The sequence below is a fragment of the Oryza sativa genome, chromosome 12, assembly GCF_034140825.1.
Source record: "Oryza sativa Japonica Group chromosome 12, ASM3414082v1".
Classification (NCBI taxonomy): domain Eukaryota; kingdom Viridiplantae; phylum Streptophyta; class Magnoliopsida; order Poales; family Poaceae; genus Oryza; species Oryza sativa.
This window is the reverse complement of record NC_089046.1, coordinates 8,266,898-8,284,540: the sequence shown is the minus strand read 5'-3', so window position 1 is coordinate 8,284,540 and position 17,643 is coordinate 8,266,898. Positions and strand designations below refer to the sequence as shown.

At 40.9% G+C, this 17,643-nt stretch overlaps 2 protein-coding genes across 2 annotated transcripts; one reads left to right on the top strand and one right to left on the bottom strand.

Annotated features, from left to right (window-relative positions):
- Positions 1–3,307: 3,307 nt before the first annotated feature.
- On the bottom strand, positions 3,308–5,059 carry LOC4351887 (PYK10-binding protein 1). The gene is made up of 4 exons (XM_015763269.3): positions 4,664–5,059; positions 4,170–4,359; positions 3,868–4,068; positions 3,308–3,759 (listed from the first exon to the last, which is right to left on the bottom strand). Exons 1-4 carry the CDS (start codon positions 4,951–4,953, stop codon positions 3,520–3,522), a joined length of 921 nt encoding a protein of 306 aa, XP_015618755.1. The 5' UTR covers positions 4,954–5,059; the 3' UTR covers positions 3,308–3,519.
- A 9,560-nt stretch (positions 5,060–14,619) lies between these two features.
- On the top strand, positions 14,620–15,624 carry LOC136354515 (uncharacterized). Its single transcript, XM_066306024.1, has one exon. The coding sequence runs from the start codon at positions 14,620–14,622 to the stop codon at positions 15,622–15,624; it is 1,005 nt and encodes a 334-aa protein (XP_066162121.1).
- The last annotated feature ends 2,019 nt before the right edge of the window (positions 15,625–17,643 follow it).

Genomic DNA, 17,643 nt, shown 5'->3' with positions numbered 1-17,643 from the left:
TAACGGTGTAAATTTGGTATTTAACTGTCGTCAACAGACACTGCTGCTCCGATGCCCCTCGCCAGCCAACCTCTGCCTGCCTCAGGGGTCATCATCGCCAGCCACCCTCGAGCATCCTCCGTTGTGTTGCCGCCCGAGGAAGGGCGTAGCAGCTCCCCACCACACCAAACCGGTTGCACGCTGCATTGTCTCCACGGTGGCGCGCCGCCAAGCCTTCATGGTCACGCTCCGCGCTGCTCGCTCCATGGCAATGCACCACCTCCAAGGTCTCTTCCCTCCGCAGCACCTCGATGCTCCGCCGTTCATCCCCTCACGTCATCAACCCAGCTGCCTCATGAGTCGAGTCCCTGCAATTGCCACCGGCTGTGCCACCACCTGTGGGCATCCACTGCACACACACACCGCCGCCATGGGCATGGCCTATCCGGATTCGTACCACACTACCTCCTCTACGCCTCATGTGGCCTCGCTACTGCCATCACCGAGAGTCGCTAGAGAGGCCAGATCCAATTGCCGAGGTGCTAGATCTGGCCAAATGGGCACAAGATTTAGTGGCTCCTCCCATGGCACGACTTACCTCCCACTGTCCATCATTGGTCGGTACCCCAGCACTATCACCTCCTCCTCTACCTTACCATCTAGATTTTCCGATGGCTGCTCGGGCAGTAGCGAGGCAGAGGTGGTGGTGGTTGTTTCGCAATCCGGGCCGCCCCTAAGGTGGGAACGATGCGGATAGGAGCTCACCTTCCAGAGTTGCGGTTCTATCAATCTTATTTTAAGAGAATTCAAACACATAAGAAAGAAGTGGCTTATTATGAAAGCTGGGTCCTCACGGCACCTCTCCTAAAAACACATGTAAAAACACAAAAAAGGAACTATAGATGTTGGTCCACTTAGTGATCCAATTACAAAACTATATGCCATTTGTCCCTCGACTCACAAAAAGAAACTCAAGTTTTATACCTAGGTCCGAACCACGGTTCACTATTTATGATGTGGCATCAATTTTTTGGTTATATTTTATTTGAAGAAAATCCCAGCTAGAATAATAAATCGCTGAACAACTGTGCAAATTCTATTATTTGGTTATATTATATTTGAAGCTTTCGTTAATTTGGAAAAAGCCTGGCACCTGTTGAGTCAGCTAGACTTGTATCCAGTGTTTTGGTTTAGTAGTCACACATTGGGTGTGATATGATTATTATGATATGGAATTTTCCTTTATTGTTGATTTGCATAAAAAAAATGAATCATGTTGTTGATTAACAAACTGAATGACAGTGGCATCTCGAGATTAAATAGTAAACAATTTTATCTATAGTGTAATGTTATGAGAAATGTATCTTTCCAAACAATCAACACAATGGTCGGAAGAAGGGTCACAACTTCACTATTCTATAATTTTGTTAGGTTACCACCAGGGTATGTCATACTATAGCAATGTTCAGTTTCAATCCGAGCTGTGGTTCCTCGCCATAGTGAACTATTTTATGTTTGAGACATGCAGTACTATTAGAATGCTTCAGCTATTTTTGGTGTAGTTGCATAAGCCAATTGGTTTCTGGCGTACATTATCTGGCATCAACAAATGAATTAAGTACTACTGCAAAGGTTTATAAAAAAAATTGTATGACGCTTTAGGGGCATGGAAATAATAAAGCGTGCAAACAAAAAATTGGAATGCTTCGTCGCCCATGTTTAAACGGTTCTATTGGAAGATTGTCCTCTGAAAGTTCTACACGTTCTGAAAGTGCTACAGACATGAAGTACCATCATTTTTGGACAACCTAGAGACCCAGCACCAGTTCATCACCTTGATGTACTGGTCCGATAACACTGCACCTTGATCTTGAGGACAGATGACCTATCTGGGACTTTACTTGATCTCCATGAAGTGCACCATTTCATCAACCGGTCCATCATTCTACCGGTACAGACTGTTGCACCTTCCAGGATCAGCCTGATGCCGCGCATTCCAAATAAAAACACAAAATAAAAGATCATCGGGCGCAACCAATAAAAAAAATCGCCGCTTCGTTGATTTCAATATACCAGGTACTAAATATTTTCACATAGGAAAGAACGTTGCAGTTATGTTAGGACTGTAAAAAAGTGTCAGAAGAATGGGAGCATAAATTAAGTGGATCACGTTGTATATGGAGTTATGGTCCGAAGAACATGGTTTGCTGGATGATGGCCTTTTATATTGAACTTTTACGTTATAATTTACTGGTAGTATAAATAATGTAATGGTGCATTAGTTTCCTGCACTACTATATAAATGATTTTTCAGTACGAAACCCTCTTTAGATTGCAGACGGAATGTATCTGGTCGTGTCTGAAAAAAATCATCCTCCATCTTCCCGTGCGGCTCCTCAAGAGCTACAATATAAGCTTATTTTTGCAGGCGAACCTCTTAAAGGGGCCGTAAAAGAAAATATATTTTCGCAAGAGGGCCTCTTAAGGATCCGCCTAAAGTCTGAGTTCTCTCCTCATTTTCCGCATAAATAGTGTCGGCATTAGTTTTTGGGTTTTGAGAGGATTTTAAATAGGAAAAAGAAGAGTATTGAATCTGTAAATTTGCTAGGCAACCATAATTAATAGTTAGCGTCCAAAAATATAGATTTGACCCGAAAGTTGTGATGGTGCAAATATTTTTTTATTGCATTATTTAAATCTGGTTCAATCCTAAAATTAGCCTAGATAATTTGGGGGCGTTGATATATCTTAGGAGTTTATTAAAATATTCTAAGTAGGCATAGTGATGTTGTGTTTCTCCATTACTTTACATGCCCGTTCATTTCATATCAATGAATTTCATGCCATGAGACACTTGATGAAAGTTGTAAATATCTATTTAATTATATAGGGTCGTGGTAGTGGCGACTATTTCAAGGTTGCTAAGATGTCATGACACTTGTCAACATGGTCCATGTATTTAACATTCAATTTGTAATTTATATTATAGAAATTAATAATTGACTCGTACTTTCTTTGGTTTGTTATCATGTGCACAAGTATTTATAGGATTATCAAGAGATATCGTATCATGTAAATTGTAATTATTTCTCAGGTGTATATCTTTAATATAATTCCTTGTTGTGACAATTCATGATTTGGCAAGCAATAGCAATCATAACAACCAGCATGATACAAAAGTTTTAAAAAGTTAGAAATTTTAGTGATTTTTATTATCAGGAATTTTCAGCATGTTATACTCCTCAACAATAATATAAAACCAACCTTTAAATGGTACTGCAAATATTTCAGCTCAGATGATCGATACACTCATTCAGTGACAACTTGATTCACACAACCAACCTTCAATGAAGATCTTTATTGATGCATGCAACACACTACAGACAGAAACAACTGATAGGACACGACTGTAAATTCAGAAGGACTCCAGCGACCAAGCATCACTCATCACAACAGGAATGATAGGGAGGACCCCCATCTTATTTGTTTACTGCAGAAAACACACGTGAAACTCAAACACGGAATACTTATTTTGACAAGTTAGATCGGCTGCACGTAGACACCAACTGCATTTATGTATTTCCCACTGCGCCCAAAGAAACCCACTATACTGGAGTTATTCTGCGCTGGGACACTGAAAGGGGTTCCCTCCTGTCGTCCAAATGGGCCATATGTTTGCTTATTGGTGATAAAATTAATAGATGTTATAACGGTGCTGCCCTCATATGGGCCAAACGTTCCAGAAACTTCCTTGAGAAACTCTGAACTGCCAAATTCAATCTACATACAAAGGAAAAGGACAACTGTTGTAAGTATTTTACAACCGAATATATATATTATACTATTTTCTTGTTGGTTAAATAAAATTTGCAGTGGAAGTTCACTAACCATTATGGGATCCCCGCCAGGACCACCCCATGGACCTGCCTTGTGCTTCTCTCCGGCATGGTCAAGGTAAGTAAACGAGATTGAGTCAACAGACCAGCCGTGGTATAATGTGATGCTTTCGAGACGCTTTGGAGACTCAGTGATGTCTTGAACTGTCCCTTCATGAGATGAACCCCATGGCCCAATCTTGGTGACAGGGCACTGCATAGATAGGATGTACATCGTACATTCGATTATGATATAGTATCTCAAGTGCTTCATAACATACAACAAAGCTAAATATAGATTAATATTGTTTTTACCTGTGACCCTTTTAAGAGAGGACAAAACCCATGGATAGTGAGCTCTATTATGTTTCCGTATTGTTTTTGTTCTTGCATTTTCTTCAAGATAACACCAGTTGCCATAGCAAACTGTCCTGTGCCCCCAACAATAGCCCAATCACCTTCTTCGACAATTAGCCCCATCACCTGAAGCGTGGACCCCTTAAGCCTGTAGCACATGTAAATAAGAAAACTACAGTTACTTTGCTCAAATTATTGCAAAACTACATATTTAAGGCGTCCCATCACAATGCAAAATTATAGTTTTAACACATGACTTGTAAAAAAAATATATAGATTTAATATTAGAGTTATCACAAGACTATAGATTTTATGGCTTAAGTTCATACCAATTTGTTATGTTAAAGTCATAAATGTTGTAATCTTATACTTAACATGGTGCAAAACATTTAGTTTTGCGATAGTTTTATTAGAAAATATAATAGTGAATTTTACTACTAATTTATATGTACCTTTCATCCTCGAACACTAGGCTGAAGGAGTTGTGCCAGGCACCCGCAAAAACGTGGAGGCCTTTTGCATAGGCAACAAGCTTGGCGTCGCTGCCGATTCCGTCATATACTGACCAGTTGTTAACGACAATGCAACCCAACCCGGTTTTTTTGTCATTGCTTGTGACCGCCGACTGGTTTTGTTCTGGACCAGCCGGCGTGTGGTGCAGGTAGAGTTTGGTGAAGTTGATCTGGTTGCCCTGAACAAGCATGCCACAGGGTGTGATTTGCAGCTTGCTGGGATCAGCCATAGCTGAGAGCTACTGCTGGCAGAGATTGGTTTAGTACTTGTGGATGTAGCTGTGAGTGATGCGCTGCGAGTAGTAGAAGAAGCTGGCATGCATGAGGTATATTTATAGATGGATATATGCATGGATTCTTAATAGAAAACATGTGGCTAGAGCTGCTGATCGATGAGACAAATTAATGTGTGAATTAATCACTCGGAAAGAGTACATGCTGCATGTATCAGTACTGTACATATTAATTTGATCGTTTTCAATCCCATGCATGCATGCATCTCACAACTAACGTGGCGCCATGCGGCATCCAATTTGGTTGCTAGTGCTGCTTATCGATCAAAAAGTGTGAATACAGTGGTCCACGTGTGAATACAGTGGACCACGTGTGAATACAATGGACTGTCACGCAATTGTGCATCTATCTGTGTACATTTGATCGTTTCTTCCAATCCCGTGCATCACGACTCTAGGTGTTTCTCTCCTAGGGATGAAATTAAATGGTCGAAACTATATTATCATTTTTATTGTTTTATGTAAATAGTAGCGATAGCGATACTACTGTATATCAAGATACCTCTATACTTTTATAACCAATTTAAATGAATACCCACTTGTATAAATTACATAAGAGGCCAGATCCAGTCGCCGGGGTGCCAGAACTGGCCAAATGAGCACAAGATTTGGTGGTTCCTCCCAAGGCACGACCTGCCTCCCACTATCCATCATTGGTCGCTTCCCTAGCACTGTCGCCTCCTCCTCTACCTCACCATCTGAATTTTCCGATGGCGACTCGGACGGTGGTGAGGCAGAGGCGGTGGTGGTTGTTTCGCATCCTAGTCGCCCCTGAGGTGGGAGCGATGCGGACGGAGCTCACCTTCTAGAGTTACGGTTCTATCAATCTTATTTCAAGAGAATTGAAACACATAAGAAAGAAGTGGCTTATTATGAAAGCTGCGTCCTCACGGCACCTCTCCTAAAAACACACCTAAAAACATGAAAAATGGAACTATAGACTATGGCGTCGTTAGTCCACTTAGTGATCCAATTACAAAACTATATGTTATTTGTCCCTCGACTCACAAAAAGAAACTCAAGTTTTATACCTAGGTCCGACCCACGGTTCACTATTTATGATGTGGCATCATTTTTTTTTGGTTATATTTTATTTGAAGAAAATCCGAGCTAGAATAATAAATCCCTCAACTACTGTGAAAATTCTATTATTTGGTCATATTATATTTGAAGCTTTCGTCAATTTGGAAAAAGCCTGGCACCTGTTGAGTCAGCTAGACTTGTATCCGGTGTTTTGGTTTAGTAGACACACATTAATGGTTGTGTTATGATGATTATGATATGGAATTTTCCTTTAGTGTTGATTTGCATCAAACAAAAATGAATAATCACTACTGGAGAAACCATCTTTAATGGGTTGTCCAAAAACCATAATAGTCTCGGTTGCTTAAAAAAACCAGGGCTAAAAAAATTTTTAGTCGCAGTTAAAAAGGGTAGCGGTATTTTTTCTATCTCCTCCCTAGCGCGTAGATCAACAAAAATCAAACAGAGCAAGCGTGTCGATCAATTCTCAAAAAAAATAAAGAACAAAAAAAATCAGAGGCGCCCAGCTCCCTTATCTGTTCTCCTCCTCCACTCCTCCCCATCCATCTCTTCTTTTCTTCCTCTCCTCCTTCTCAACTCCTCCTCCAGATGCACTTCTCATTTAGTTTTCTCCTTCTTCTCCTTCTCCACTCCTCCCCTCCCCTTATCTTTGACCTAGCTGGCAGGCGGGAGGGCCGCGGCGGCTGCGTCGGGGGCGGCCGGCGCCGGGCGGGAGGCCGCGGCCGGCGCCGGTTGGGAGGCGGCGGCCGACGGACAACATGTTTTTTTTTCTTCTCTTCTCTGTTCTCTGTGATGAATGCTGACGATGTTGTAGATGTGAACTTTTTTTTTCTCTGTTGTCTATGATGAATGCTTGTTGTCCTGGAGATATTGTAGATGTGAATAAATGCAAAGAATATTGATGCTTTGATGTTGATTTTATTCATTTGATTTGTGATGATTTGGGCTTTTTTTTATTTTATTCATTCGATCTATGATGATTTGGGCGATATGCAAAGAGTAAAAGAACAATGAAAAAGAAAAAAGACCAACCGGATAAAAGGAAAAGAAAAAAAATTTTTTAATCCTGGTTGGTAACACCACCGGTACAGACTGTTGCACCTCCCAGGATCAGCCTGATGCCGCGCATTCCAAATAAAAACGCAAAATAAAAGATCATCGGGCGCAACCAATAAAAAATCGCCGCTTCATTGATTTCAATATACCAGGTACTAAATATTTTCACATATCAAAGAACGTTGTAGTTATGTTAGAACTGAAAAAAAATATCGGAAGAATGGGAGCATAAATTAAGTGGGTCACGTTGTATATGGAGTGTATGGTCCGATGAACGTGCTTTGCTGGATGATGGTCTTTTATATTGAATTTTTACGGTATAATTTATTGGTAGTATAAACAATCCAATGACGAATTAGTTTCCTACCCTACTGCATAAATGGTTTTTTCAGGGCGAGACCCTCTCCTCTCCTTTCTCACTCTCTCACCTCTTCTTCTCACTCTTCTCTCCTCTGCGCAGCTCTCCTATCTCACTCTCCTCTTGCAGCCAGCGGTGGGCGGCGCGGCCGGTAGTGGGCAGCGTGGCAAGCGGCAGGCAAGGGGCACTGCTGGTGGCAGGTGGAGGGCTCGACCGGTGGCATCAGGCGGCTCTGCCTCCGCCGGCCTCGTGACGGGCGGCAGGCGGTGCTATCAACGGTGGGCTTCCCCGCGCATCGACGGAGGCTTCGATAGCTGATCTGGCAACTGCGGCGAATGCAGGCGCCGGCAACGGAAAAGGCGGCAACTCCCTCGGCCCTTCCACGCGCGGATCGAGCGACGGGCTCGAGCGGGAGGCCGGGAGCGGCTCTCCCCTGCCCTTCCCCATGCGGATCCGGCGGTGGGCTCAAGCGGGAGGGTAAATTTGTCTTTCCATGTTACACATGACGGGCAGTTCCGTAAAAACCCATTCTTCACTCCGGTCGAAAGGAAAATAATCGTTAGCTGTTTCGCGATGCCCAGAGAAAAGCAGGAAAGTAGCTTGTATTATACCGTTTTCCTCTCCCTGTTTTGCGGTTGCAATCTTGTGGATTTATCACCACGTAGTATGTACCTATGCCGAATGTCGATGATCAGGAACAAGATTAATTATGCATAGCTAGATTAAAGTGTGTTTAATTAGAGAAAATAATCGCCAATTTGTTTATTACTAGTATTTATTAATGTATTAGATCGTCGTTATTCTTTGGTTGCGATCTATAGTGGGACTAAAAATTAAATAGTCCTGTTGTAACCACCAACCGAGACTAAAAATCCATTTTTAGTCTCGGTTTTTAGTGTAACCGGGACTATTATGATTTTCGCCAGACTGATCAAATATGGTTTCTTCACTAGTTAATAAAGAACGTCTGCACCTGGACATACGCACTCGCGCACTGTGCGGAGTGAGGATAACCGGCTCGATGAAACAGAGCAAAGCAAATAGATAGGGGAAAATAGAGGAAGTAGAGAAGGGCAAATCTGTATATGGTAACTCAATAAAATTCAGCAGACCAAGCATGATTTCACGTTATCAACAAACCATATATGATTTCTCCAGGAATTTCACAACAAAACCATCGTGACCTTCTCTATAATTATCATTGATGGTTTTTATGCACAAAGCAATCATCAACGCAAATTATACAGAAGGTCACATAGATGTAGTGGTGGATCTAGAGTCCTAACGTGTCTATCGTTATCATAGCATGCTAATTATATTTAGAATATAGTGTTATAATATATAGACAAGCAATTTAAACATAGCTTTTGTCGAATGTCATCGCTGTCTTCTGACACCAGTGGTAACACTGTAGATCCGCCTGATAGATGGTAAGCGCTAACAAAATATTATGTTCATGTTATCGGATATTATGATAAAATAGTAACCAAATTTATCCCATACCTTTTAGTAAGTTTTAACTCTCCAACAAAGCCATGATAGTAATTTCATCAAATAACAATTATCCCTTGTATATCTAATCTTTATCTTTATTTACTACGTAGTAAAAAATACATAGTAGTGGTGGTGAGTCCTGGATAATCTAAGGGCCGATATTACCCTTAGGATCCTCGTGCAGATCAAAAGGCTCAGATACCCCTCATGCTGTCCCGCACCGCCCCCACCTCCGTATCACACCGTCCGCCCGCATCACACCGCCTGCCCTTGGACGCCCCCGTTACCTCCTCCTTCATGCCACTTGGCGCTGCCTCCGTGGCGCCCCCGGTGGCTCCTTCGTTGTGCTGCTGCCACCTCCTCCGCCGCAATGCTACTCCATCGCTTCATAGCCCCTCTCCTCCTCCAGCCCTATGCTCCCTGCTCCGTCCGGTGCACCGCCACTTCCTATCCCCATCATGTATTCCAACTTTATATCTCCCTACTGCTGTCATCCTCCAACTTCATATCTCCCTACTGCTGTCATCCTCCAGGTAATTGATTCTATATTGGTTTGGTTTATCGGATAGTCCGTGGAAGATCGAGCTGCTGCTAAGTCAGGATACATACATGTCACAGCTTAATTTTTGTTTCAGGATTTATAAATTATTTAATAAATTATTAATAGAATTTATATTAAATGTTCATTAATTTATAAGTGAAGTTAAATGTGGGAAATAAAATTTCCTAAATATAAAGCATGGATGGATTTAATTTGTATTAAATTCTCCATGATTAATTATACTCTGGAATTTTCTTGGATTTTTCAGAGCTCAATTATTAATTTTAATAATACAAAGAATATTTCAGTAATTATTCACATATTAAATTAATCATTAAATGAGCTGGTTTCAATTTTGTTAAATACTTTGAGTGTTCAAGTATATTCAAGATTTTTCTTGGAATTACAATTGAAAGATCATTTCAGTGATTAATTTAATTGGGAAAAGTAATTAAAATCCCCTTTTCCTTTTTGGGCCGAAACAGGAAAGTTCACCTTTAGTCCTCGGCCCATTCTTCTTTCTATTCGGCCGGCCTTATCCCTTCCAATAGTCTAGTTTGCATCCCTGCTTCTATCGGGCTGTGCAATAGAAGCCCAGACAAAAGTCTGTTTTGCCTCCCTGACACTGTTCATCTTCCAGCTCGGACAGAGTCCGAGCCAGCCATGCCCGTGTCCTGTTGCCGCCGCCTCCTCCTTCCAAAATCCGGCCTCCTCGTTGCTCCTTTTTCCAAATTAGTTGAGGGAATGGAATCCTCTCAATCTCCTCTACAATTTCCCAAGAAATCCCAAAAAGTTTCTATGGAAATCCTTTCCAATTTCGCGGATCAATCTTTCCTTTTCCGGCGAAGATCCTTAACATTCCCGCAGTTTTTCCCGTCGATATGGGCTTGGACCCGAGCTCCCGGTCCTATATAAAGGACCCCCTAGTCGTCCTCTACCTATCCCCTCAAATCCCGTCTTCCGCCGTCGCCGGAAACGCTCTCCCCGCGCTCGCCTTCTCTCTCCACCTCCGGCCGCTGCTCCAGCCGCCGTGCGCCGTCGCTGTGGTCGTCGCCTTCGGTCGCCACTGCCGCCATTGGGTTCACGAGGAGGAGAAGAAGATCGTCCTCCACTTCCCCGAAGCCGAAATCCACCTGATGAGGACATAATTAGCTCGGATATAACCATGACTACCTTATGTATTAATCAAATAAAGGTGCATATGTTCTACATTAGATATATTTGTTATATATTTGAACAAACGCTGCCACACAATGAGTTTCGTGTGTTTTTGTTTGCAGAGGTACTTGCTTGGGCGAAAGAAAAGAGACCGAGCGTAAGGAATGCATGGATGATTGAAGAAGTTGATTGGGGACCAAACCAAGACCTTCTGCAAGTCTTCTTTTTTTTTTGAAGGTTTTCTTTCATCTTAACACGTCACTTTTGGTCCATAAAAGAAAAGAGATAAAGTTCTACACGTTTTGATTTCGGATTCAGGCCTCCTGACAGCATCAACTTTAAATGGACCTAGCCTCTGATCTAGAAGGAATTTTGAGGCCTATGAGTACTTGTTGGAAAGCTTATGGGTCTACTTTCAGATGGTTTTGTCCCCATGTCAAAATTCCTACCGAGCTGCCGGAAATCTGCAAAACAAGCCACATATCTCATCCAGTCCGAATCTGATTTGGGTTTTGGGCCTTGTAATTGTGTCGTGGGCTTAGCCCAAGGGATGTGCGCCATAGGGAAACCCTAGGACATCCCTAATCATATTAATTCAGTAGCCGTCATCGTTTAGAGTTGGGTTTTGCTTAGATTATCCTGTCAAGAACAGTTTCGCCGCTAGATCGGTTTGTGGAACCCCAAATTCGAGTGCTTAATTATTCATATGCAATTTGGTTACAATCTATCTTGTTCTTGCTTGTGTTCTTTAATTCGCATGCAGGGATTAGCCTTCTCGGCGAGGTAAACCGGGTTTCGGCACTTTTGATAACCAGAGGAGACGTGGTGCTGCGATTACGGGGCTCAGTAGCGTGTTCGTTCAGAAGCCGGATCGAGTTGTGTCACGACTCCACCCAAATCTTTGTTTATCAATACCAATCGGAAGATCGGGACCTAACATCCCTCATCACCACCGGAGCTCCATCAGCGCCGTCAACCCGAAGTTCACCGTCGCGTTTTGATATCCAGCGAGGCCCTGCAGCACCTCCCATTGTCGCCAAGTTTTGTCACCGCCTCCTTTGGGTTCGCAGCTGCGAGGTGAAGGCCGTCCACTCCTCCATTGTCGCTGCTCATCGCCGGAAAGTCGTCGCTGCCGTGGACCAGTACATCGCCACCATTCGGATCTCGTCACCGCCATCTTCCGTCGCTCTCCGTCATCACGTAAGTGTTGGTAAGGACCGTCGTCTCGTGCTCTTTCTCCCGGTGTGCTCCCTTTTTGCCGCTGCTCCGTAGTTCACCGGTGATCGTCGCTCCCGTGTCTGCCGTCCAGTGATCCCGCGTGGTTGTATTATCTTTGCCACGTCGTTGCATCTCTGCTGTCACTTCACCGCCACCTAGCCACTTCGTTGTCTCTGCTGTGCCATGTCTAACTAAACCCTAGAATGGATTCAATCTAATCCGTTGGATCTCAGTCAACTCTCGGTTAAGATTAATCTCAGCCATCCAAAATCAATATAAATCCGTTCTCTCTTTTCAATGGCATATTATTCATTTTTAATATATGTCAACTACCAAATATAATCTAATTTTTTCCAGAGATTGTTTTAATCTTTTATCTCAGTTATAAATCATTTGTATATTGTTTAATTAATTTGGAATAGTCTTTTCTCTAATAGGATTAACTGGAATTAAATCTTGTAAAATTCATAACTAATTCATATAAAATCGGAATGAGGTCGTTCTAGTCTCATAATTCATCTACAATCATGATCTACATGTTTGTTTACTTTATATGTTCTGTTTATTTGGTTTTTATTAGTCTTTTTCCTCGTTTTGCATGTTAGCTTGTCGTTTTCGTCGTTTCGAAGGTTCGCGTGTGTGTCGTAAGAGTTCAAGAAGATAATTGAAGACCAATTATTGCAAGGCAAGCCACACAGATCCTAATATACAATTCCTTTGAGCATGTTGATCCTATATTTAAAGTCTCTATTTATTTCAACTGTGCATTTATTTTCGAATGTCACCGGGTGGTGTGAACTTATTCCTTTGTTATGGCCAATTTGCGTTCATTACTCTATTCCTTGATACCTTGTGTTATTATAATTTTACTAGTTGAGCTTTGTATATTTGTTCAGCTAGATGTTAGACATAATTGCTTAGCCATGCTTAGAAACATTAGCACACAATTGGGATAACTAATGTTTTACTATTACTTAATGATGGATATTTAATTGTAGCTCACAATGGTTAATCGTGATTGGTTAATTAATTAATATGCCATTAAAACTTGATAATGGTGGGTTGTGAGCACATGGTTTTGATGGTTGTGCTCATGACAATTAAGGACTGGTTCACGAGTTTCGGTTGTGAAACATTAACCGTGCCAACCACAAGCCAGCATGCGCAACGCCTTTACCTTTTGTATAGCATGGTTCATTGCGGGGCACCAGATTGAGAAGTGGTGGAGATAAGCCCACGGGGGTCGCTGGGGAGTCCATGCCTTGTTTATAAGGGGGTGATTATGATCCAGGAACGGTGTGCTGTGGTGGATTGTATTATGCGAGGGGTACTGTCACAGCTCCTTTCCGAGGTACCGTGGTGGTATTGAGGCGCATGGTAACATGTTGTGGGGCTGTGTCTTGTGGGTACAGTGGTACACCTCTGGCTAGAGTAAAACTATTCGAATAGCCGTGCCCGCGGTCATGAGCGGCTCTAACAATGTCTGTCGTGATTAGTCTCACACTTTTCACCATAATAAATAATGCTATAACTGGTAATAATTTGATTAGCTCCTGGTTTGGAATGATACATTCCTGGTTTGGAGATAGATCTGTACAGCCGGGTATGGTTGTTTAGTATGGTTGGGTCTGTGTAGTATGGGTGTGCTGTTCAGTGTTGATTAATATTGATGATTAATTACTCTACTATTTTACAATTCTCGAATGTTTGTTAAATGCTGCTTTTGTAAATGAGCCCTATATTATGCCATTCTTTGGTATCCTTGTGCATTTGCATATTTGCTGTGTGGCTTACGGAGTATTCCATGTACTCACCTTGCAATAAACAATCAAACCTCAGTTCAAGAAAAGTTGCGAAGGAGAAGACGTTTGGCTTATACCCCAATTGAGCTGCCTGTGGGAGTGTTGCCGGAGCTTCGCTAGACCGTAATTCCGCTGCTATTTTCTCTTTTCTTTTGTAAGTATGTAATGCTGTATTATTGATGAATCTGTATATTAAATTGTCAGTTTGTGTACCTTGTCTGATTCCTGGACGAGGATTTGACACACAAATTAGTTCAGAAATTACTAGTGAATTTATGGGCGTGACAAGTTAGTATCAGAGCCATCTCAACTGTAGGATAAGCCAAATGGTCAAACTTTAAGGACTAATTTTCAAAAAACATGATTTTGTGAAAATGTTTCCTTTCTTCCTTCTCCAGAATTCTTTGCAAATTGCTTTATCATCCTTTCCTCTTCCTCTTTCAGCTTGAGTAGTTCTGAAACTAGTTGTTGAAACTTGAAGAAGCCAATGTGGTCTACTTATCAAGTGGATCGAGGAATATGAAGGTGATGATCGATCTGAAGTGTCCAGTTGTCAAGAAGGAATGAAGTTTGGATCCTACCTTAGAACTTAAACCGCCAAAGTGACTTTGAAGTATAGTTAGTAGGGTAGAACGCTTTTGTTTGCTTGTGTGTAGGTATGGTTGCATTCTCATCATTGAGGAAGTTCATTGATGAGTGTGTAATTGTACTAGGTTGCTCGTTTAATCAACTTGAACAATATAATGGTCTACACACACCAGATCAGTGATAACCTAGTTAAGGTCTTTATCTTTAGTGTAACCCCTCTCCTTCTATCTTCTCCAAATCTGCAACGAATGGTGAACACTCATGCTAGTGGAAGTGGAAACAATAACAATGAAGAGAACCCAACCCTTGCTCAAGTTCTGGCTCAACAGACTCAGTTAATAAACATGATGATGCAGCAGATGCAGAACCATCTCAACCAAGGGAACAACAATGCTCCACCGCCCCAGAACAAGTTAGCTGATTTCCTTTGTGTGAAGCCGCCTACCTTTTCTAGCACTATCAACCTAGTGGAAGCAGGTGATTGGCTACACACTATTGAGAAGAAGTTGGAATTGCTCCAGTGCACAGATCAAGAGAAAGTTGTGTTCGCTTCACATCAGTTGCATGGATATGCTTCAGAATGGTGGGATCACTTCCGGATGAACAGAGCAGAAGGACAACCAATCACTTGGGAAGAGTTTACCGAAGGATTGAAGAAGACACACATACCTGCAGGAGTTGTTGCTTTGAAGAAGCGTGAGTTCAGGACATTGAAGCAAAAGGATCGTACCGTGACTAAGTTTCTTTATGAGTTCAACCGTCTAGCACGTTATGCTCCAGAAGATGTCTGTACTGACGAGGAAAGGCAGGAGAAGATCTTGGAAGGCCTGAAGGATGAACTGTCAGTTACGTTGATCTCTCATGACTATGCTGATTTTCATGAGCTGGTTGACAAAGCAATTCAACTGGAAGATAAGAAGAACAGGATGGACAACCGTAAGAGAAGAATGACTGTTTTCCAGGAGGCACAGGGCAGTAGCCAGAGGCAGCATATCAAGCCATCCCAAGTTGGTGAATCAAGTCTAACATCTCAAGAACAATCGCAACAGTTGAACATCGGTGGTGAGATCAATTCAGAGACTAATGCAAGCAATGAAGTTAACATCAAGCAAGCTACTCTATCGGAGCCAGTTCAGCAGGATCAGTCTCAAGAAAATAACAGTAGTGGAAGGGAGCAGCAAGTATGTTTCAACTGTTATGAGCCAGGTCACTTCGCAAGAAAGTGTCCGAAGCCGAAGCATCAGCAGCCGCAAGGTCAAGTCAACAACATTGTCGTCACAGGAGCCAATGCAGTGCCAGTTGCGTCCTCAAGTGTTACAGCTCAGCCACCAGTTTCAAAGCAGCAGTAGTCTTCTTTAAAGCCTTAGAATAATTATCGGAGTTATGGAATAAGATAGACTGCAGTTGACCTATGCCCTTTTCTTTCTAGCCGTTCCGAATCTCGGGACGAGATTCTTTGTAAGGGGGGTAGATTTGTCACAGCCTGATTTTTGTTTCAGGATTTATAAATTTTTTAATAAATTTTTAATAGAATTTATATTAAATGTTCATTAATTTATAAGTGAAGTTAAATGTGGGAAATAAAATTTCCTAAATATAAAGCATGGATGGATTTAATTTGTATTAAATTCTCCATGATTAATTATACTCTGGAATTTTCTTGGATGTTTCAGAGCTCAATTATTAATTTTAATAATACAAAGAATATTTCAGTAATTATTCACATATTAAATTAATCATTAAATGAGCTGGTTTCAATTTTGTTAAATTCTTTGAGTGTTCAAGTATGTTCAAGATTTTTCTTGGAATTATTTGAGCATTGGAAGTATTTTTAACAATTGAAAGATCATTTCAGTGATTAATTTAATTGGGAAAAGTTGGCAATACACCGACGTATAATTGTATTGACGTGGATTTCCTTACAAAAACCCTAGGTATACATATTTAATTATACCCTAAGGTTGATACAAGTCCTGATTCGACACAATATAGGGCCCCATCATTTGGCTTTTTCCCAAATAAGCCAAAACGGCTTATTAGGGAATAAAAAAATGAATTTGTAGGTAAAAATTTTATATATGTGTTCTTGGTGACTTAAAAGCCAATGCAGAAAAAAAAACTACGTTGAAAATATCTCAAAATCAATCTCAAAATTAATTTTAAAAATTTAAAATTTAGCTTTTTCTTTGGCTGATTAGGCCATCCGATGGGAGCCATAATATTTCCTAACAAGAAAAGAAATAACTAATCATGTCTATTTAAGAGATATACTAAGGAAAATATAAAGCAGTATTGTCGTAGTTTTCAGGATTCCTCATTGAACTCGGCTTAATCTGGATAAATTTCCATCTACCAATCAGTTTCTTTCATTAACCAATTCCACAAAATAATCGTAACAAATTTTGGTGTTAACAAGAAGTCAATGTGATTTGGAGGATATATGAAGATCTTGTTTCGTCGATCACCTTAATGGATGGTTCATTCCACCGGTGCTCATCGTCTAGTTCCATGAACAGGCATAATGACAATGGTTTCATTGTCTAATCAGATCTCTTTGGTTCCCATTTCTTGATTCTCCCTTTTTGCTAGGAACCATTTAGTTCCAAGAAAAACTATCTTAGCCAAAGCAATGTACTCCCTTTGTCCCGAATTATAAGATCTATATATTTTTTTCACGATCTTCAATGACTTAAGTTAACCAATAATTTATTTCATATTGTATCATCAACAAATATACAATTAGCATTACATGGAAGTATTTTATAATACGAATGTAATGACATAACATATATAATACTTGGTGTAGATATTGTTAGTGTAATTATTAATCAAAAGTTATCGAGTTTGATTTTACTTAAAAATTAAGGCTCCCTATAATTCAGGACAGAGGGAGTAAGATGAAGATGGGCTATTATATTGTATTGCAAAGTTCCAAAAAAAATCTAGTTTATTATAACATGAGTGATGTCAGCTATGAAACATGCGAAAGTGAATAAAGCCAAAATTTACCGCAGAAGAAAATAAAAATGCCATTTTGTAACAACACAAGCAAGAGAGAAAAAGAAAACCTTTCATGGGTTTGTGGATCACTGGTTTGCATGCTAGAAAATAGGCACTGCTGATGACAATGCAGGAAGTTGATATCTCTGGTACAGGTCATTGAACTCATGAAAATTTCAGAACACATAAAAAAACTAAGGGGCAATTGCTTATTTGACCCTGTTTTGAACTGTAACTACCAATTTAACCCTGCTTTTTAAAATGTGCTTATTTGACCCTCCTTTTAAAAAACGAAGCACTGGTCTGACCATATTCCGTTTGGATGAGTTAACGGTGTTAATTTAGGCGTAAATAGTCCATTTTACCCA